Raw genomic sequence first — 23,173 nt, 5'->3', positions numbered from 1 at the left:
TCCATGATGAGGATTAATGCAGTTGATTCACGATAACAGTGGCTATCTTTATATAACCATTATATATACGGTATTAGTTCTATATATAAATATATACATCAAGTAAATTTGCTGTAAGTGATATAATGACATGATACAAACATGTGGAGAATCTACCCATTAATAGAACTACAATAGCATTTCTAGAGGAGAAGCTCTTGAGGCTATCTTCTTTTCAGACACCTAGGAGGATTATTAGGCAATGAAGGAGAAGCCAGGTTAGAAATGAGTGGGTTTGGGTGATTGGGAAGTTTATCATGGAAGGATTGGTATCTGGTTCTGGTCAAATCGGCATATATGGGACATTGAGGTCCTGATGGTTGATTTGATTTGTGAAAAAGTAAGGAGCATTAAGGATTCCATGAAGGATTTTTTACTGTAGGGATTGGATTCAGGAGGAATTCGATGGTTTAGTCTCCACTTCAGGTGAACCACAAAGCTCAACTCCGTATGTCCAGATAGGTCTTATAATAGTCATGTAGATCAATCTTTTGTAATGGATTGGAAGTTTAGACCATTTGTCTAGTAAATGCTGTAATAGTCAGAATCGAGGAGCAGTTTCCTTTCTTTTTAGTCTTGTATGAGGATGCCATGTCAGTCGTTTGTCCAGATGCATTCTTAAGTAACAGGTCTGTTTAACAAGAATAAGTAGGGTATTATTAAAGGATACTGTGGGGCGAGAGGTCATGGGTTTAGAGGTTATGGTAAATGTGATTTATGTTGTTGGAATGTCAGCTGCGAAAACTGTAAAAAGGATAGAACCAACAGACTGAGGAAATAGGGATGAATAAGCGCTGTTGTGATTTACTTGAAATAATCTGTTGGAGAGATAAAAACGGGTAATGAGAAAATATGTAGGGGGCAGGAATTTACGGATCTTGCAGTCCTAGGTAATTCTAAAAATTAAAATAATTATTATGAATTATCTAGAATTGTAATAGTTTTAGATCTAGTAGTTACTATCTCATTGTTATTATCTTATCTCAATATTATGAACATGTTTATTTATATTGAAATGAATTACTATTACTTAATTAATTATTAAACATTGTATAATATATTGTATTCTATATGCTCCAAATCAAGGTTTTACTATATGCTTAGGGTATATAATAAAGAAGTAACCAGTAAAAGTTACTCATAATTTAATCCATATATCTATTGAGTTATCTCACATATATCTATTGAGTTATCTCACATTTATCTATTGAGTTATCTCACATATATCTATTGAGTTATCTCACATATGTCTATTGAGTTATCTCACATATGTCTATTGAGTTATCTCACATATGTCTATTGAGTTATCTCACATATATCTATCGAGTTATCTCACATATATCTATTGAGTTATCTCACATATATTTATTGAGTTATCTCGCATATATTTATTGAGTTATCTTATATATATCTATTGAGTTATCTCACTTATATCTATTGAGTAATCTCACATATATCTATTGAGCTATCTCACATATATCTATTGAGTTATTTCACATACCATACAATATGTATTTACAAGAACATTACATAATTTATCAAACTTGATCTATTTTTTTTTTTTTTCTGAAAAACCCAGCTCTTTCTAGTGGAATCAGTAAGACCTCCATACCTTGATCATTTTTAACATTTATTTTTTGACCTGTCTTACTTCACTTGTTTATGATATTTTTATATTAATGTTTCTTTCTTGTTAAGCACCCACTTACCATAATATATTGTCCAAAGATACAATATTCTTTGCTTAATTTATGATTGTTCATTTACTTGTTTATACACAGATTTTTTAATATAAATCAGCCCAAATGATTCTCTCGGCTAATGAATGATCTAATAAAAAAAAGCCAGAGGAAAAAGTTGAAAGTTCACTTATATGGTTTTACAAATGGTGTTATTAATTTTTAACTTAATAGTAAAAGAAAGAATTGCGATCATGAAAATTTTCTAATTGGAGTTTTTGTTGAGAGTTTGGAGAGAGAAATTATACAAAGGAAAAACACACTTAGTATTATTCTTGTTTATCTTTATAAATTACTTCATCCTTGATTATGATGAAAACAAATTTATATACTTATGGAACAGTGGCAAGCAAAAGGTTAATCTATCTTTCCAAATGACTCATTAGCAAAGCTTATTAGTTAATGGACTTCAATTAATTAACTGAGTTATAAATAATGCTAATAGTAATGAGAGTACTCATCTTCATTAAACATTATTTTAATTATATTTTAGAATAATTTTTCTCTATGGTCTCTGGTTTTACAATCTCTGATCTTCAGCTTTTTGCCATTTCATAATTCTACTTTTGCACTCTCTGATCTATTTTTTTTTTCAACTAAAAGAATCAAAATTTCAAATTTTCCTCAAGTTATCATTGTGTAACTTTTTACTCTGGTCCTGTTTTTATTAAATATTAAAATACTATCGTAATAATGATAAACAGTTTATTCTGGACAATTTATCAAATATTGGTTATTCTTTTACCTTCTCCCTGAAGTTATACAACTATATATTTTCTGTGTTAAAATTAAATATTACAGTATTTTAGTAAATATAATTAAGTTATTTGTTAAATGTTTGCATACTGCATAGTGTTGTTGTCACAGGAGAAGCTGCTGAATATAAATATTTATGCGACCCCGACTGTGTAATACCTTCTGTAGATGATGGAAAAGCATATGAAGAGACAATATCTGCTTTTTCTACTCTCGGTTTCTCCAATTCTGAAATATTGGACATATTTTTTATTTTGGCTGCCATACTTCACCTAGGAAATATTGATTTTCAACCCAATTCACAAGAAGATGGTTCTTGCATTCAGGTTTTTATTTATACTATAATTCATAAAAAAAAATTAACTTCTTTATTATATTTAGCCTACATTCATTCAATTAGATAACAATTAGAAATTTGGTTAAAACTTTTAGTTTAATAGCTGAACTTGGTAATGGGACTAACAACTCTTGATAAGGAGTCTCGGACTGTTGATGTCTTTCCAACATAATCTGACAGGTTTAATGATATTCACCATTGTCTTCACATGAGGTGATCTGTCAGAATATGAGCATTTATCTACTATAAGGATGCAGTGTTTCATAGATCAAAATTTAATTGAATAAGAACTGATAATACTAAAGAGTGGAGAAAGAGCTGATATGTTAGATTTTTGTAAAAATTATTATAACAAGTGGAAAAACATTTGTTATCTTCTCTTATTCACAAAACTCATTTAAATTACCTCAAATTTACAGACTTTGTTGATTATTTTTCTATTATCTTTATAATCTTATTTATTAATTTTTGTTCTTGTATTATTAACAAGATTTTTTCTGTTGTTACTTTTCATTTTTTTCCTCTGTTTAATAGCTTATTATTTTAATTGGATTTATTAAGTCCTAATTGTTGTTATTTGCAGTTGAAAAAGTATAAGGGATCATGGTTGAAAACTTAGAAATTGTGTTTATTTTTATATTTATTTCCTAAGAAGAAGTGAATGTAGTAGAGACTACTTCTGGCAAATATTTCCCTCTCCTTAAAAGCTGCATAATATTATCTGGACATAAAAATACTCTGTGGAAGAGGGGGAATTAATATAGATTGGAAGAGTCGGGACGGCCTTCTTTAACTTGCCAAGGATTAAAGCAAAAACATGGCTAAAAACATTTGATGCTTAATAGAAAAAAAAAATGTCTCAAACAACCCATTGACCCTGCACTACCTGATACATTATGTTATACCTGGTAGACATTTTATTTCAAATACTAATTATATTCTGATTAATGGCAGGTACTCATTCTTAGGTTTGAGTAACTAAAAAAGCATCTGTCAAACTGGAGTTACCATGACAAAACCCACTGTATATAAAAAAATAAAATAAATGTTAGCGTACTAAATTAGGATTAAAAAAAAAAAGTGCATAATTATATCTGTCTTAACTCTGATTTATTTTTTTCATTTGTTACAAAGGTCTTAGAAATCAAATTTATATTTTTTAGCAAAATGATCAGAATCTGCTTACCTTCTGCACTTTATTAGGTGTTGATGTCCATGAATTGAAGCATTGTCTCTGCCATAGAAAAATCGTAAGCACAAGGGAAACATTTAATAAGCCCATGTCTGTAGCTGAGGTAATTTCTTATCGTTTTTTTAAATTATTTATTAAATATTTTTCCTGTAGTTATTGTTTTTTCTATTATTTTAGGCCTCTGGTGCCCGAGATGCATTGGCTAAACACATATATGCTCAACTTTTTACATGGATTGTTTGTTTGATAAACAAAGCCCTAAATATTTCGCCTGAATCTAAGGTTAAATTTATTGGAGTTCTAGACATATATGGTTTTGAAACATTCGATTTAAACTCATTTGAACAATTTTGCATTAATTATGCAAATGAAAAACTTCAACAGCAATTCAATATGGTAATATTATCTCTTAAATAGCTTTTATTAGTTTAGATCAGGATTTAAAAATAAAAATTTTTGTATTTTCATAAACTTGCAAACTTCTTACATTAGGTCTTATTTTACATTTTTAAAAACATGTTTAGTAGCAGAAGTCATACTAGTGGACTTAATTTTGGGAAAACCAGTTTTAATCTTTGTATCACTTCACAAATAATATCTTATATATAAATTAGTCTTCATGGTTTATAATTGATTTGTTTTAATTATATAAAAAAACTGTTAATTGTTGAAAACTTCATAGAAGACAAATCTTTTATTTATTTCTATCAGTGTCATAATTGCCAATAGCATGGAAACAGAATAGTTACAATTCAATTTTATAAAATATAATTTTATGTGCAGAATACAAATTTAAAAGATAGTTTTCTGAGAATACTGATCCTAACATACAAAACGTTTGGAACTCAATTAAACTAGCATCAGCATAGCAGAATCAAATGTTCAAACTTAAATAAAGTTTTGAAATAGAGTCCAAAGGGTAAAAAAAGGATAAATAAGCCACAAATAACTTGAATATAATGCAAAACCTTTTATTTTTCCTTAAGTTCCAGTTTTTATTTTAAATAATAATAAAAAAAAAAATTACAATATTTTTTTTTTTTTTTCGCAGCATGTCTTTAAATTGGAACAAGAGGACTATTTAAAGGAAAACATTGAATGGAAATTTATTGATTTCTATGATAACCAACCCTGCATTGACCTTATTGAATCAAAACTTGGTATCTTAGATCTTCTGGATGAGGAGTGTCGTGTAATAAATATTTTTTAATGATTTATCTAACTATTGCAAGAACAATTATAAAAATTAAATATAATTTTTTTGACAGATGCCTAAAGGTACGGATGATTCATGGGCTGAAAAATTATATTCCAAATGCAGTAAAAAGACTCATTTTGTTAAACCTCGATTTGGTATGTATTTAGTAAATATTATTCATCCTTGTGATTAATTTTTGTTTTAATTCATTTTTTAAACTTATTTTTATTTTTTAATATTTTAGGAAACAGTTCTTTTCTTGTCAAACATTTTGCTGATAAAGTTGAATATGATGTATCCGGTTTTCTTGAAAAAAATAGAGACACAATTATTGAAGAACAGGTAAACTTATACGCATTGCTTATTTATGTAAAAAAATTCGTAATCTAAGTTGTTAGATGAATCGAAGTGATTTTTTGCTATTATATATATAAGCTAGTAAATCAAATTTGAATTGATAGGTTAATAAGCAATCTAAATTTATTTTAGTTATGTTTATTACAATAAGGGAAACAAATTTTTTTTCTTTATCCCAGAAAGAAAAATTTGTGAGTCTGGTAATGTTTTTTTCTTGAATTCAAATATGAAATTAGTTTTTCCCCATTATACAAGGTTTCTGAAAAATAGCTGTTTAAGCTTTCAAATATTGTAATAATTTCTACATTCTAAACTACACAATATTTAAACATTCTGATTCACCTATAAAATAATAAATGAGAATTATCTATCATATTTTGCTTGTGAAATATCCCTCTTGATATTTCAACTTTAATCGGCTAGGATTTCATTTGCAACGATACCTGTTTGAAATATTCAGATGAAAGTATTCCTCTCACTTATTCACTGCTCCAAGAAGATCCAGGAAGCAGTTGAGGTGCGGGTGCAGGAAGTGTTATGTTAAGAACATAATTCAAACCAAATTTTCACGAGTTCTTATAAGATCATTGACAATATCATAGTAATTTTTTTCCTTTTGAATATAAAAATCATGTTGAGCAGTATAATTAATGTATTAATTTTAGGTGGAGGGACATTGAGATTTAATGCAAAGCTTGGCAACGCAGTTTTTGGGACTTGAATCTCGAATTGGGCAAAATCCCCTTGTATAATATGAGTCTCACAAACTGTCCTGCCCTACTCTAAATTAATTACATCTCAATGTGTACTTAGCTGTAGCTACTACAGTAATTATTAAAATATAGAATTATTAAAACTCATAGTATTAATCTATATATTAAAATTTTTGTTACACTATTATCATTGGATTTGATTCCCATTAAGAATTTTTTTCTCTAAAGAGTGTAGGTTTCACACAACCCCATGAAGAAAGCTTCATTCATATTGTGCAGACAATTATAAATATGGTCTTAAAAACTGGAATTAGGCTTGATTTTTTAACAAAAACATATACATACACCACTATACCATAAATATAATTTAGATTGTGACCAGTTTTGGCATATTAAATAAAACACATACTCACATATTTGTCCAGGTTTCAGTATTTAAGAGCAGCTCCAACAGACTCGTGTCCAGACTGTTTAGTGATCCAGAAGAAAAAGATAATAAACTGGCTGTACCAAAACCTCGCGTCAGAGTTAGTGTTCAGTCCAAGATGCCATCACCTCAAGTTTCCAAGAACAAAAAAACAGTAAGTTTAGATATTCATTATAAAATATATAATTAGATAATATATTTAATACCTATGAATTAGTAAAAACAAATACAGATAACAAATATTTTTGTCATGTTGGAAATTTTCGTTTTCATTTTTGAAATATTGATTCTATTTATTTTGATTTAATTTTATCAGGGTTTATTTTTGGATAGTTCATACAGTGTAACCTGATTAAGTGAGTTTTGGATATGAGAAATTTCTTCTACTGATCATTACAATGAGGTCCTGACACTTTTACATTGAAATACCTCTGTTAATGAGAATTTTTAAACATTTGCAATTGAGATTTTATTTCTTAGATTTTTCTATGTTTATCTCTATAATTGGAACTTTGTGGCTCAATGGCCTATGTAAGTAAGACAATTCATCAGATTTGAACAGGTTGCAACACATTTGTTTACAAACATTTAAATTTCTTCCGCATATGCTTTGTTTTTCAGTACTATCTTAGATTTTTTATGATAAACAAGTGAATAAATGTGCACAAAAGGTCAAGACATGAGTCCATTTCATTAGATAGAGACTTTAGAAAGAATGCCTAAGTGTAATGCATAGAAAGCATTAAAAACCTTACATAAATATTTTGAGTTGTTATACATTGATAATCCTGGCGTATTTAATCAAATTTATACCCTCAGAAAATACCTTAAAGCTAGTAACACTGAAATAGAAACCAATATACTTGATTTTTTTAAGGCATAAGTTTTTATTATATTAAGTTTTATATTATTTTCAGAATTTAAACTACATTCGTCTAAATACATAAAATATGCATTTATGTTAATATTTATTAACAAAATATTATTCAGGAAAATTGATTAACATTTTCATCTATATAATCTGTATAATGAATAATGGTAAATTTTGACCTCTCTTAGCAGGATCCTCTATGAATAAGACAGCTGTCATTTTAACCCTGCTTATTTACTAAAACTGGGTAAATGAAAAGCCCCTTTGAGTGATAGGTCTCTTGAGATCCTTGTTATACAGGTTACACTGTAGTATTTGTACATTGCATATTTTCGGTGTTGATTTTTAATTGTCTGATCTATAGGTAATTTTGTTAAATGCAACTGGATATTATAGAGCTAAAGTTACCGTACTCCAAAATTGAGATATTTCTGTTCAATTAGGTTGGCTCTCAATTTCGGGACTCTTTGAATGCTCTCATGGGCACACTTAATGCGACTACACCGCATTATATTAGATGTATCAAACCAAATGATGAAAAAGCTGCCTTTAAATATAATCCTGGAAGGGTTGTTCAACAGCTGAGAGCTTGTGGTGTTTTAGAAACAATTAGGATTTCAGCTGCTGGTTTTCCTTCTCGGTAATGTATATTTACAATCATTATAGATATTTATCATTAGTCTCAATATAGATTTTTTTTCTTTTAAAATACAGTTATATCTGGCTGTTTAGAAGATTATTTATAAAAAATAAAATAAAATAAAAACCAAAAAGCAATATTTTTGAAAGGATCGTGTCTCCATAATACTTTACCATAAGTTGGTAGCTTGTGTAATGTGTTACATGTAATCACTTGTATAATCCTTTCAATACCCTAAATCCAATTTTCAAGGCTGGTTGTGAATTTCTTTAATCTAGTCTCTCTGTTGATTGCTGGGTGCTAATCTCATGATCATATTTCTTGCTGCAATAAAATTAAATAATATCAACGGTTAATTTCACTCTTTTCTTTATTAATCTAAGGCAGTGGTTTCGTACATTTTTTAGCAGTAGAACCTTTCTGGCACTAGTCTGAATATGGTGGTACCATTTAGATAAAAGTTGGTAAATGGTGGAATCCATACAAATACAGTGTCAAATGACTTATTTTCTGCAAAAAGACCAATTCCAAAATTATTTTCCAGAATCCCTGGAAGAGGCTCACGGAACCCCCAATGTTCTGAGGGACCTCAGTTGATAACCACTGGTCTAAGGACTGATTTAGAGAAGTTTTGAATGTTTAATGTTAATGATTTGAGTTCATTAGTACATTTATTCATGTAAATCTTTTTAATCTATCAGATTTATCCTTATAGGATATCTTCCCATACATTGTCCTCTTACAATAATGTCACTTGTTATTTCATAATGTATTTGTCTTTAATAATTATAATCAATACATTAATGGATGCTGTATTAGCTAAATGTGTTGAGGAAGAATCACCTTTGTAACCTTGAGTCTGCAATAATGTTGATTCGAGTCCATCTTGGGTAGGTTAACTTTTATTTCATGACAACCCCGCAGAATGTAAACAACCACCCCTCTTTGGTTAGAATACACTGATAACTTGTATGATAACCACCCCATATACCAGAAATGATGAGGTTGGGGGTGAACAAAAAAAAAATTAATATTATAATAATTATTTTACTGTTTTTAAATTTTTATTTTGGGAATTATCAGCCTTCGGACATTTCTAACAAGCATGAGAAGTATATGGGTCAATACATGTAAACAATGCAAAGCCTACCTTTACAGCGTCAAAAGGCTAATTAACTAACTATATTAAGTTTGAGTGATATATGTAGTGACATTTATTGATTCTAAGTAGGTTTTGATTAGAGTTTTTTAAATAAATTATTGACAATATTTAAAGTAGAAATTGAACTAAAATGACAGAAAAAACAAAAGAAGATATTGAAGGTATGCAAAATAATCATAATGAAAATATCAAAAAGAAAGTAAAGAAAATTTGACTATATTTAAAAATTTAATGTAACAAAAAGATTTGTAACTTTGCAAATAGGCCCCTGAAGGTGGACGGTTCATTCCAAATATTAGTATTATTAGGCATTAGGCACACTGATGTAAAATTAATGAATAATGAAATTGAAGTAAGAAGGCTAATGATTCCCATGAAAAAATAACATTAAAGTACAGAATTGCCTTCAATTAATAACCACTAAATAAATAATAATAATTGAGATATTTGAATGACATCTCGTCTCTCGAATGAGTTGTGATATAATATATTAACGAACCCTCATGTGCACTGAAGTTGCTCTCTTCCTTTCTTATCTCTCAATAGATTTTTTCTGAAATTTCCTTTTCTCATCTATATGGCAGTAAGACTACCATTTCTAGTTCTGTTTTATCATTTCTATTTTGGTTATTCCTTTCTTTTTTTTTTTTTAGTTTTAAATAAAAACTAATAAAATTTAATTGAATGATTGGAAATTTTCCTTTTATTATTTTTACTTTTACAATTTTAAATATTAATTTCTAACATTTACATATTTCAGGTGGTTGTATGTTGACTTTTTTAAAAGATATAGAGTGCTATGTAGATCTGGTGATATCAATTGGAATGAAATGCGAAGTACGTGCCATACAATTCTAAACAAAATCATTAAGGTAACATTTTTGTCTCTCTCCATACATATATAATATACACATGTCACATATTTTTAGTAAAGAATGCTTAGATCTATTATTCTTTGAATAGTTAACTATAAGTTCCTTAAGTTTTACTTTTAATAAAAAAGTAAAATCTGAATTTGATTGTTTGTGAGATTCTTTATTGTTTAATTGACAAATAAAAAGTAACTTGTTAGTTACTTTTCATTATAATTTGTCAAAATTCTCTTAAAAATTTATTTTTTCGTGTATACAGTACAATGTCGATAGTTCAACATTCGTAAATCAGACATCAAATATAATTTATAATCCGAATATGCTCATGATGTCTGAAGGAAGAATATCCTAATTTGTTGGGATCAAGTATCACCTTCCAACTTTGTTTAATCGTGGAAAACATTTGTGCATAAAATCCTTTATTAAAACAGTGACTGGAAAATCGGGATCAAAGTGATGAATAGTTAGTTTTAGGTTCTTTGTCAATGGTTTGTTCCTATCTAACTGGCACTTTTTACATAATTGAAAGCCTACTATGTAAAGATTTAATGAAATGGTTGTTAGAGGTCGTCATTTCACATCTCTTCTCTTGATAAAGAAGATAATTGAAGTGATTGCGGCAGTTCAGAAAGACCCAGAAAATCCACGTATGAACTTGGCACATATGAAAGCATTATGGTGGCTAACAGAATTTATTATGAGCTCTGACGAGGTCCTTGAGATGGAAACTCTATACTAGCTTAAAAAGTGGAAAAAAGTTATTGCCGAGTCTTTTAAAACATTGTTTTGCAATATATTACATGTAAATTAAGCTGCACTTCCTTTATTTTTTTTCCATCTTAACTTTCACTTATTCTATTAAAACATATTTTTGAAGTTTTACTGTTTAAATTTTAACTCATATTTCTTGTTATAAAGGATTTGTAACCTTAGATTATTATGTTTTCTTAATAAAGAAATATTAAGAAAATAAATATAGTCTTTGAATTATTTCAACCTTAATTCCTTATTTTGCATCGTTTAAATGGGACTTACAATTCTCTTTAATATTTGATTATCTGACTACTCGTTTGTTTTTCCGTATTTGTCAGATTATTAAGATTTAATTGTAATTGTAACAGGTAAGGTATAAACAGACTTTTAGAGCACAATTTTCTACTGTTCTTGTTTATTGCTAAATATTTCTCTATTTCTCGTAAACATGTCTAGCTCTGTTTGACCATACCTTGTAAATTTTTTTTTGAATTTTCAGCTTCTCACCCCCACATTACACCTACTTTTGTACCAGTGATGTTTCCAGTGTGGTTAGAAGCGTTGATTTTCTATTGGAACCTGACTTTATTCAGAATCTTACTTCATATTTTTGGTGCTGGCTCTGCTTCTCAAATATAAAATTATACTTATGTATGATAGCGTGGTAATGTCATTGGGTTTGTTTTTGAGACAGTTCTTCTTCAAAATAAAGCTGCATGCTTTACGCACGTCCTATTTTATATTTATGCATGTTTGACCAGTCTTTCTTGTCTTTTCTTTTGGTCTGAAACTAATACTAACCATTGTAAAATTTTATCCAGTGAAATTGAAGAATCTTCCCTTGTTACGTTCTCAACTTGGCCAAGTAGTGGAAGTGTGGTAATCAGTTAAAAATATTATTTCGAACCTTTAATAATTTACCTTTCCCCTGCCCCCGGCCACCTGCCTCCTGCCCTTTGCTCCTGCCCCAGCCCCATGTATTGTTTCAATATATTCACAGGATACCTTAGAATAATTTAATCCATCAACATTGAAAATTGATTGATCTGTTCTCTCAAAAAATGATTAGATTCCTACAGATGGACTGACTAAACACTTTTAATCAATAATATTTCAGTATATTGAGCTCAAACGTTTTTAAACATTCAAAGTATCTCATTAAATATATTCCTACTAACAGACAGGTTTTGACATATACCTTAATACACCTGTGGCTACACTTTTTTCAGGCAATAAAATATGGTTACATTCTTAATTGTATTAATTCTGTAAAAAAAAGAAATTTCTCCTTCTGATACATTTTGAAGAAAATCCAAAAACTAATTTTACTAAAAAATATATTCAATATGATTCTTCATTTAATAAACCATTAATTAATAACAAAATTAAATGGTCGTAGAACATCATTGAGTTAAGATATTTAATATATGAGTCTTTAAATTTTTTTTTTTACCATCATTGTTGGTTACTTTAAATTCTGATTGTGAAGTGAAATAAATAAATGTTTGTAAGATCATTATTGTTGAATTATTTATTATTATAGTTTTTTTCTAATCAGAAAGAATTAGTCATGACTGAAATTTGTTCAAACTTATTTGGTTTTTAATTTGAATCCATGTTCCATTTTTATGTGGGCAGTTAATTTATTCTTCCTTGCTTCAACATCATCTTTTAAATTACTTAGTCATTTATTATTTCAAGGCTGTATTTTTAACAATTATCTTGTATTTCATGTGTGAATTAACCGTTTCTCTGACTCTCTTCAAACCTAACATATTTTTCTTTAATGATTTATTTTATTGATATATTTGCCTTTTTTAATGAACTATAAAGGATATTTGGTTGGAAAATACTTAGTTTATAAGAACTTTGTTTATTTTTCCTGGTTAAAACAATAATTTGAGTGAAGCATTTAGCCCTGTTAATTATATACTTGCTGTATAACCCTTCTCAGCTTGTATTAAGTTTTTTTTTAACTAACTTGTTAAAATTTGGAAGTATAAAACAGAATATTAGATCTTCGATTATTCATCCTAGTAAGAACTGAGACCTCATTTCTTATGTGGGAGTACTGGCTGACCCTGATATTCGGTTGTAAAATAAGTTCGTAGCGTTTTTAACTGGTGATTTCAATAAAAACTTCAGATTCTTGTAAATATTTTTAATCAATTATATATGAAACTTTTTGATCTATTACATGTTGCCACCTTTCAGGTAATTTTTTATTTCTGTATTCCCAGAACTTCTCAGATTTTTGCGATATGAACTCCTCTATGTGTGTTTTGTAGTCATCGAGCGAATTAAAGTGTTTCCCGTTAAGAGAATTTTGGAGGGCCCGAAATAAGTGAAAATCTGTTGGGGCAAGGTATGGTGAATAGTGTGGGTGGGGATCACATCCCAACCAAACTCCAATAATTTCTGCCGGGTCTGCAAAGACACCTGAGGACGGGTGTCATCGTGATGGAAAAGTATGCCTTTGCGATTATGAGACACTTGCATGAGATATGTTAAGTGTTTCTGTGATATCCTGTATCGTAGAGTGAGGTTTGTCTGTGACCATGGCTTGAATTTGGTCATCATCAACAGTTGAAGTTGACGCTTTGCGTCTTCCAAGTCAAAATTTCCGGTTCTGAACTGAGCAAACCACTTACGGACTTTGCTTTCTTGTTAGGCATCATCGTCATACACACTGCAAATTTTGCTAACTGTCTGTGGAGCCGATTTTCCATTTTGGAAATAAAAAATCATTAAATGACGAAAATGAATTTTTTTCTCTTACATTTTGAGCAAGCAAAATACCACTTAAAGATAAGGAATCTCGGTTGAAACAGATGCATAAAAAAGCACCTTAACTAATTAACCCGTTTTTAGAATATTTAAACATTATTGACCAAGTAAACATGATTTTATAAACACAGAGAGGATTAAATTGAAATATTGAAAAATGCTACGAACATATTTTACAACCCAATAAAAGGAAAACCTTCAATATTTATTTAACTCTTATATCTAATGCAAATTGAAATGTAATACTAAAATTAATATATTGGTGATATATGCAGTTTTTTTTTGTTTTATTTCCGATCTGTTTCTGTAGAACACATAAAATGAATTTATTTCGTAGCCACTTGTGTTCAGTGTGGCCAAGTATACATTGACAAATCTTTGCTTCCAATGTTTGCCACCACACCTTGCATGATATGCTGCCCACTCTATTCCTCCAATACCAATTTTGGAACATTTGGACCAGGCTGAGCACAGGTGTAAGCAATACTAATAGAAAGTAGGGTCATCAGCTGTTAAGAATGATGTGGCTGATTTTAAAGAAAATTGGTCTAAACTTATCTTATAAATCTGTAAACGATTCATTTGGAATGTATTATTATTTTTGGATTGCCTGTCTGTGGCTCGGGAAGAGACTATCAGACCTGGCCAAATATAACGCCTGTATCTCCTTCCAAGTTTTTCTCTCCTCTGTAGAGCAGACTTAATGAATTATGTTGTTCCGGTCTTGAAACTCTTTCCCTACATGTTTCCAGTCTTTGATTAATAAAACTCACCTTTCTGCCTTTTTACTTAATTTACTTTATACCCCACTTGTAAATTGGACAATTTCTGTTTTGCACCTTTCAAAAAGTTGTCTCTAAGATATATGATCAGTTTTTCAACAAAATCTCAGAAATTATTCAAGAAAGAAAATCTAAACTGAACCACCATTGAACAATTGTGTGGAAGAAGGGTATATAAATTTCTCTCATTCAAACAGTTCTACCAACTTCAAAAAATTATGATACTACTTTGAAACTTTGGTTACAAATTGGATATTCAGAATTCTAAAAATGCAATCCTTGAAAAAAGTGCTTTTGGTCATAAACAACCTTTTTTCAGGTAGCACCTCAATTGTCGTTTATTGCCTGTTAAAATTGTTTTGATGACCTTGAATTTTTTTCAAAAATGACTTAAAAAATCTGACAATCAGAAATTTCCACAAAATGGTTTTGCTAGACACCCTGTATGGCTCACTGTCTGTTAACTATCCTGCAACAGCTGGTGCTCCTTGCTCAGGGCTACAATTATTTTAATATAAGTTTTGTTTTCTAATTAAGACAAAGAAGTCTATCCTATGGGGATTGGAAACGGGTCGCATGGGGTATTATCTTCTCTTGAACTATATTGGATCTTCATTAGAACGCCACTTACTCACAATAAGTAAATGCTATCAAATTAATTTTTTTTAAATAAAAAAAAATTAAATTGTTTATATAATAATAGTGTTCTGTTTAGTTTTTCTTTTCCTTTATTATTGTTGACGGGTCATAAACAGATTAAGAAAGAAAAGAGCATATGGTATCAATCAGCACATATAATTATTAGTTGATACTTGAAGCAGCCCACATTTTAATTAAACAAACAATATCGTCATAGTAAGTTCATTCTTTAGCATGACACCCAATTCATATCTTTAAATAACATTATCTTTCAAATAACTTTTCCTGTATGAGTTTTCAAGTTAAAAATTTGATTATCTAATCAATAATTAAGTATAAATGTTGTAGTTTTTGTTTTAATTAGTCCTACTAATCGTAAAAAATTACTAGAATAATTATACAGTTATCAATTGTTCTATGTGATCCTATTACTTTTATTTTCATGATTATTTACATTGCATCAGTCTTTATATTTTGAATATCTTTGTTACTCAAGTCATGTTGTATAAACTCTAATAAATATGTAACATGTGTTGTTTTTTTAAAATTAATATTTCAGCGGAATATTCTGATTTTTTCTTTATAAAATAATATATCTTATGATTATGTATTTATTCCTTCCCTTTGATATCTCTTTGTTTCCTCAGCTCTTATTTTCTTTTAGGACAATGACAAGTTCAAGTTTGGAACAACAAAGATATTCTTCCGTGCAGGTCAAGTTGCATATCTAGAACGGCTGAGATCTGACAGACTTCTGGAAGTGGTCATCATGATCCAGAAGACAGTGAGAGGGTATCTAGTAAGAAGACGTTTTGCCTTTCACTTTAGTGGCAACTAATACTTTGCAGCGTTATGTGAGAGGTTTCTTAGCCAGGAGGTAATTCAATTACATTAAGTTTATGATGATTTAATTTTTTTTAGAGTGATAATGATGTGATAATTTATATTCGGAACTTGTTATCAACTGAAATGAAAAGATCTTGACAGAATTATAGTGTCTGTTGAAAAAAATGCGGAGCTTATATTATTTTTGCTAATGTGATTTTCACTTTGAACAATAACTATTCAGATGGGACATTTAGGATGACTGTGTTTATGTTTTACTGTGATTTAATTTATTTTATACAAGTCTACATTTATTCAAATCTTGCTTGACTTCTTGTGTATTGACCTCTCCAATCTGTTGCAATGGTTAAATCAATCATTTGAATCTCATTTTTGTTCTTCCTTCTATACTGATTAATTATTTATTAATAGGATTTAATACTATAATTTACTCGTACTGGAGGTGGAAGAATGGACTATCCTTAGTCTTATTAATATAAATAGAGATGAAATTTCTATTTGTAACAATCTTTAAAACTTGACTAAATTTATTTTAAAATTTAGCATAAACTCATTTATGATTTTTTTTTTTAATGATCAGAATGGTCCTATATTGAAGGGGTTTTTTTTTCTACACTATTATATGTATACCATTCCTTGGAATGGATATATTTTATTATACATCATTGATATAAAACATTTGCTACAAAGTTTATCATACAAGTTTATGCAATATTAGTGCGTTAGAAAATAACAGAGAAGGTAATGATAAATGAAATAGGATCCATTTATGAATTAATATTTTTTTAAATTAACTAATTATTGAATGTTTATCATAATTCAATTACATATTACAATTTTATAAAACTAAAAAGTAACAATAGTCTCATATGTTGTATTAAAATTAAGTTAATATGATAAAGAAAAAAAAAACTTAATGCTGTTATACTATAATATAATCATTGCATGTCTCAGTAGTTAATGTTAATGCTGAAAATATTTATCAACACTTTGGGAAAATATATTTTTGGATGAATCTTTACCGTAATACTCCTGCTGGTAATGCTGGTTTGTTTTTTACGTAGGTGTACTGTTAGATCATTGAGTCATATACAGTTTAGTTTTTTAAATATAAAAACCATAACAATATTATTGTGTTGGAAGTTGTCTGAGAGGACACTTGATAGATAGTTACTAATATTAATAAGTCACTGAAGTTCCTTATGAATATAAACTTAATTCATTCGTTTGCATAGGTTTTTATATCCAGGTAGCATTAGAAAGCATAAAAAAGGGATAAATAACCTGAAATAAAAAATATTACAGATGCGATGCTCACTGTAAATCAATTGAGTTTGATGAAAGCTGAATAACTTTAGAAACAATACTGTCTCACTTTGAACGCTAAAACAAAAGAAAGGAATGATAAACATAACATTAATTTTACTTCAAATTTATCTGAATAAATTTACTCAACATAATAACTATATAGAAATAGTATACTTGCAATTAAATTTAGTAAAATTATTTGTTACAAACAAAAAAACTGTAAAACTGCAAGTTGGTTTTTGATTATAAAGTTTTTCCCTCAATACCAAATATTATTCAGTAATTTAGTTTCTAAAAGTGCTTAAAATGAATTATCCACCTTTGTCATGGAATAATAGTATGTATAAGTTCTTGAATCGCCAAAATGGTATCCTTCCTCACTCATAATTACACTATTTGAAATATTGATAGGTATCTGCAAAAATTTTAATGTATCATGTGCACAATATATGTAAAAGTCTCTTTCACATGGTACCTTCCTTTCATTTAAGTAATTTCTCACATTTAGGGCCCTTAATTATGATGATGAATCTAATAATATTGCGATCAGCACTATTTTTCCATTATTAGGAAAAATAAGTTAATTCATGAAGCTTATAAAAATTTAAATGTTTACTATTATATTATTTTTAGGAAAACTGAACAGATGAGAAGAAATAAAGCAGCAATCAAAATACAGGCTGCTATACGTGGATATTTAGCATTTATTAAATATAAAAATTTGAAAACCACTGTACTTGGTCTTCAAAAATTAGGTAGAGGATACCTAGCCAGGAAAAAATTCTCTAGTATGAAGAGAAACAACGCAGTAAGTTATTTATTCCAGAGTTTTTTTAGTTATTTAGTTATATCTAATCTCTGAGGCTGTTGCAGCCGAGTTTGTTAGTCAAGTGTTGTTTACCTTAGTTCATTCAATTCCGATCATGGTGTTTATATTTTTATTTTGTGGCAGCCACACAGAATGAAATCTTAACCTTCTCACTCTAGTTAAAACCACAATTGTGATATACACTTGCCAGAAATGGCTAAGTAAGGAGTAAACAAAAAAAAATTAATCTGACCAGATGGTTGTTTTATGTTTTATTTGATAAATTAAATTATTTTGCTTCATCTTCGTACATAAGATTTTAAAAACTTTAAGTCATTAGTAAATAAAAACTTTTGAAGATGTTAAATGAAAATTTGCTTTGGAGATATTTTTTAGCTACCTAAAATTAATGAATCACTTTTTTTTTTTTTTTTAATTATTTATATAATAATATTAATAAGTATAGCATTAAAGATAAAAAAGTATATTTGTCCCTGTCATGGTCATGGAAAAACTCTTTCTAACAAATGTGTCTACAATAATTAATTATGGTATTATAATTTAATGAATGGGATAGTTGAAACGCCTGAGAGATAATTAACAGTTCCTTTACTATTTTTGAATTCCTTAACTGCTGAGAACATGCCTACAGAACTGTTAATCATTTTGTTTCTGCAAATCAACTGATTTTAGAAAATAGACGCTTTTTGTATTCTCTTCATTTTCTTAGTCTGTTTTCTATGAGTAAAGCCGCTAACATTCAGAAGAATATTTTAAAATTTAGTTGAAAATATTTGTCTAAACATTTTTTTTTTATTACCTAAGTATAATTTTTTTTATCATTTTAATTCAATCACATTTTATAATAACCTTTTATTATTGATGTTTATTTGTTTTTAAAATGATATAACTTTTTTTTTTAAATCATATAAATTTTCTTACATATTTTTGTGATCCAAAAAATCTACAGGAAAGATTGAAAGAGATCATATTTTAGTGCCAATTCTTATCTTGAGTGATTTCCAATTATTATATTTGTTAAATCAAGATAACAAAGAAATCAATGATTACTTTTTTTTGTTTAGTTCCATTAAATGCTTCTCTTAAGAAGCTTATACTGTTATATTATACTCTTTAGTTGTATAGTTATTCTTTATTAATATTCTATTTTTTAAAATTATTTTATTGGCTACTATTATGGCTTAAAGTATTATTTTTATTTTATATTCAATTTTATTAAATTAGTTTCAATTTATTCAAATATTCATTTAACTCCTGTTGTTATGCTAGCAGTTGGCTTATCTATTAAGTCAAGTTTATTAAACTTTATTTTAAAATAAAGTAGTATTGTTCATATTTTAGTCTTGATCCAGTAACTTTATTCTTATTCAATAATGATGAATTTGTTTGTGTTTTTAGGCGATAATAATTCAGAAACATGTAAGAGGATGGTTAGCAAGAAAGAAGGCTGCGAACGCAAGAAGAAATGTTATCATTGTGCAGGCTCGTATTAGAGGCTTTGTAGCTCGTAGAAGGTCAGTTATCATTTTTGACTTGTGCTTCATAAAAAAAATCTAACTTGGTAAACAACTAAGCACAGCCTAAGTTTTCCATCTGTTTTTGTTGAACTGGAAAAATTATGAACATTTTGTACTTTTCCCTGAGAATTGCGTGATTTTTTTTGTTCTTTCACTGGTCTGGTTCAACTCTTATCTCGGCTTCAAATAAAAAAAAATTTTTACTTTATTTATTATAATTGAAATAAATAGTATTTGGAAAAAAAAATTGGGGTTTGCTTCATTTTATAGAAAGATATTGTGTCCCCTTTCTAATTTATGGAATTTCCTTTCTTTTTTTTTTTTTTTTTAATGAAATTGAGTATCACTTTTTATATTAGATCGGTTTTATGGGATATAAGCAACAAGAACTATATCTTTTTAATTGGAAAATTATTAAAATTTTGCTGAGAATTTTATCTTGATCCTCAAACTTGGTATGTTCCTTTTGATCTCTGTTGATATTTTAATTTAATTTTGTAATTAACATTTATTGAATATTTATTATGGACAATTATACAAAAATAAAAATAAATAAGAACAAAAAAATAATTTTTTTTTAATTAACAAATAAATTTGTTAAATTCTATTTTATATAACTAAATATATTTTCAATATTCTAGTAATGGTTCGGGATTAGAATAAAGCAACATATTAGTTTATCCAGTCTTGACAACGATAACTATAAGCTGTTTATCTTTCCCATCTTAACCCTTCTTTTTTTACCGATGAGTTTTCTTAAGTTACTTTTTATTTTTCATTCTCCTTATATTTTTAACATTTAATCTTGTCTTTTATGAAATGAAAGTTGATGCTATTCAGGAACTATTAACTCATAATGACATTTCTCTGGTTTATTAAATTATGAAATAATTAAATTATAGATTTAAAGACTTTAACAATAATAAACATAAATATAATTTATATTGCTATAATATAACATACCAATTATAATTTTTTGTTTTCAGATTTAAAAAAATGAAACGAGAAGCTCGCTCAGCAGAACATTTGAAGAAACTGAATATTGGTTTGGAGAATAAAATTATATCCCTCCAACAAAGAATTCAGGAAATGGTTAATATCAATTATATCATAATAAATTATATGGAGATTTATAATTTATTTATTAGTGTTTAGTATAGCCTTAACTATTGAATATCTTGGGTTTGTTGTATTTATTGGTGTGTATTGGATTATATTTATGTTTTACATATATTTCTTTGTTTCAGCATAAAGAACTTAAGGCATCTATCATAGAAAATGATGAATTAAAATTTAAAATTGAAGGGACGAAGAACTTAGAATCAGATTTGAAGAAAGTTACCAAATCATTGAAAGAGAAAACTATAGAATGTGACCAACTTAAACATCTTTGGGAAGAATCCTCAAATTCTCTTCAAGAAAAGGTATATATATTATTACTTTATTTATATTTGATTTGGGCTCTATAAATTAGATGTAGTTGTTGTGTATAGGTTTCCTGTAAAAAATAGTTTGTACTTATGTTACAATAACTTATAATGTATATATTTACGAGGGTGGTCTGAAAAGTTTCCAACCCAACAAAAATGATTGACATTTTTCTGAATTTTTTTCTTTATTTTTGAACAGTCTCCTTTCAACTCACACACTTCTCCCAGCGTTGCTCCCATCTCTGTAACCCGTCCATAAAGTACTCGGCGTTTTTCTCTGCAAATTAATTGTTTATGAAGGTAATTGGCTCTTCATTTGACAAAAATCTCTGTCCTCTGAGCGCAATTTTTAGATGAGGGAACATAAAGAAGTAGCTTGGGACTAGATCTGATGAGTAAGGCGGATGGTCAAGCAATTCAAACCATAAGTTGTAGATTTTCGCCATGGCAACCGCTGAGGTGTGAGACAGTGCGTTGTCTTGGTGAAACAGGATTTTCTTTTTCTGCAAATGTGGCCGTTTTTCTGCAAGTTCTGCCTTCAGCTTGTCAAGTAATGATGCATAGTATATTCCTATAATGGTTTTTCCTTTTTTGAAGAGAGTCAATTAAAATAACTCTATGCCTATCGCAAAAAAACAGTCGCCATCACAGAAAACAGTTTTTGCGTTTTTTTGGAGCCAATGCCCCATTTGTAGTTCACTGTTTAGACTATTTTTGTTTTGGGTGTATAATGGTGTATCCAAATTTCATCTACAGCAATTATAATTGGCGCTAAAACTCGAATTTATTGGGCCAACAGAGCATTGGAAATGTTCATTCGAACACATTGTTGGTCTAACATGAGCAAACGTGGCACACAACAGCTTTCTCATATCTAAATGTTGATATAATATGTAACAAACACGTTCTTTTGACATGTTCATAACCTCTGCTTTCTCTTTTATTTTAATTCGGCAGTTGTCTAGCACCATTTGGTGAATTTTGACGATGTTTTTGTCGGTAGTTGCAGTTTTTGGACATTCCGAATGTTCATTGTCTCCCAAGCTCTTACATTTAAATTCAGCTGCTCAAAATTTCACTGTGGTGAATGATGGTGCAGAGTCCCCATACACAGAATCCAACTCATCTTTGATTTGTGTTGGCATATTGCCTTTCAAAAATAAATATTTAATGACAGCTCGATACTCGATCTTGTCAATTTTTACAAAAACACTCTCATCAAACAACTTTTCCATAAACACTGTGTGTTCAAACTGACTGAAACTTTGGTGGGTAACTGTCAACAGATGAACAACAAAATTCACTTGCTTTTATTACGAGTGCTGCCATCTTCACGTTGCAGTTGGAAACTTTTCTGACAACCCTTGTATACATATGATTGTCCATATGTTAATTTAAAGTAGATGGTCAGGCCTGCGATCAAGAAGTTTTCAACTATTTATTTACTTATTGCCAAAGTTTCAATGCACTATGTAGATCTTTATCAGGGCTTAAAATAAATCTAGGAAAGAGGAAAAAAGTGACATAATACTGATAAAAAATAGATAGAAGAGGTATAAAATCACGTTTCATATCACTCTTTTACTCATAAATTGACTGTACCTTCTTTGTATCTTTTTATTTTTAGCCCTGATGAAGACCTACATTGTGTGTCGAAATGGCATTAAATAATTAGTTGAAAACTATTTTGTATTTTTTCTTCCTATCCGCAACCCTGACCATCTCCTTAAAAAAATAATTGTGTTTTCTTCACCACAATTTGTAGTATATTTCTCTTAAAATACAGAAAGACAAATTGAGCGATATACTTTTACCAAAATGCTTCCTATATCAACATGGCAAAAAAATAATTATGGTCTGTTGAATATAAAGACTGAATTAATAAATATGTCAACTGTTGTAATCTTGCCATTACTATTTTTATCTTCTGTTACATAGAACCTAAAATATGAAGGTATTTTACTGTAGAATGAATTTTT

At 28.7% G+C, this 23,173-nt stretch overlaps 1 protein-coding gene across 1 annotated transcript in view; it reads left to right on the top strand.

Annotated features, from left to right (window-relative positions):
* The window catches only part of didum (dilute class unconventional myosin), a 55,648-nt gene that overhangs the window by 11,334 nt on the left and 21,141 nt on the right, over positions 1–23,173 (top strand). Inside the window, 15 exon segments of the mRNA XM_067046107.1 lie at positions 2,646–2,860; positions 4,035–4,166; positions 4,241–4,459; positions 5,115–5,255; positions 5,332–5,416; positions 5,506–5,603; positions 6,757–6,912; positions 8,073–8,269; positions 10,192–10,303; positions 15,929–16,081; positions 16,083–16,141; positions 18,052–18,226; positions 19,646–19,761; positions 20,751–20,856; positions 21,012–21,188. Coding sequence (XP_066902208.1) covers positions 2,646–2,860; positions 4,035–4,166; positions 4,241–4,459; positions 5,115–5,255; positions 5,332–5,416; positions 5,506–5,603; positions 6,757–6,912; positions 8,073–8,269; positions 10,192–10,303; positions 15,929–16,081; positions 16,083–16,141; positions 18,052–18,226; positions 19,646–19,761; positions 20,751–20,856; positions 21,012–21,188 — 2,141 coding nt within the window.

Source organism: Halyomorpha halys, unplaced genomic scaffold (genome assembly GCF_000696795.3).
Source record: "Halyomorpha halys isolate HHAL.00 unplaced genomic scaffold, Hhal_1.1 Scaffold265.1, whole genome shotgun sequence".
In the NCBI taxonomy this organism is placed as follows: Eukaryota; Metazoa; Arthropoda; class Insecta; order Hemiptera; family Pentatomidae; genus Halyomorpha; species Halyomorpha halys.
Note: the sequence above shows the minus strand (reverse complement) of the source record. Positions and strands in the feature narration are given on the sequence as shown.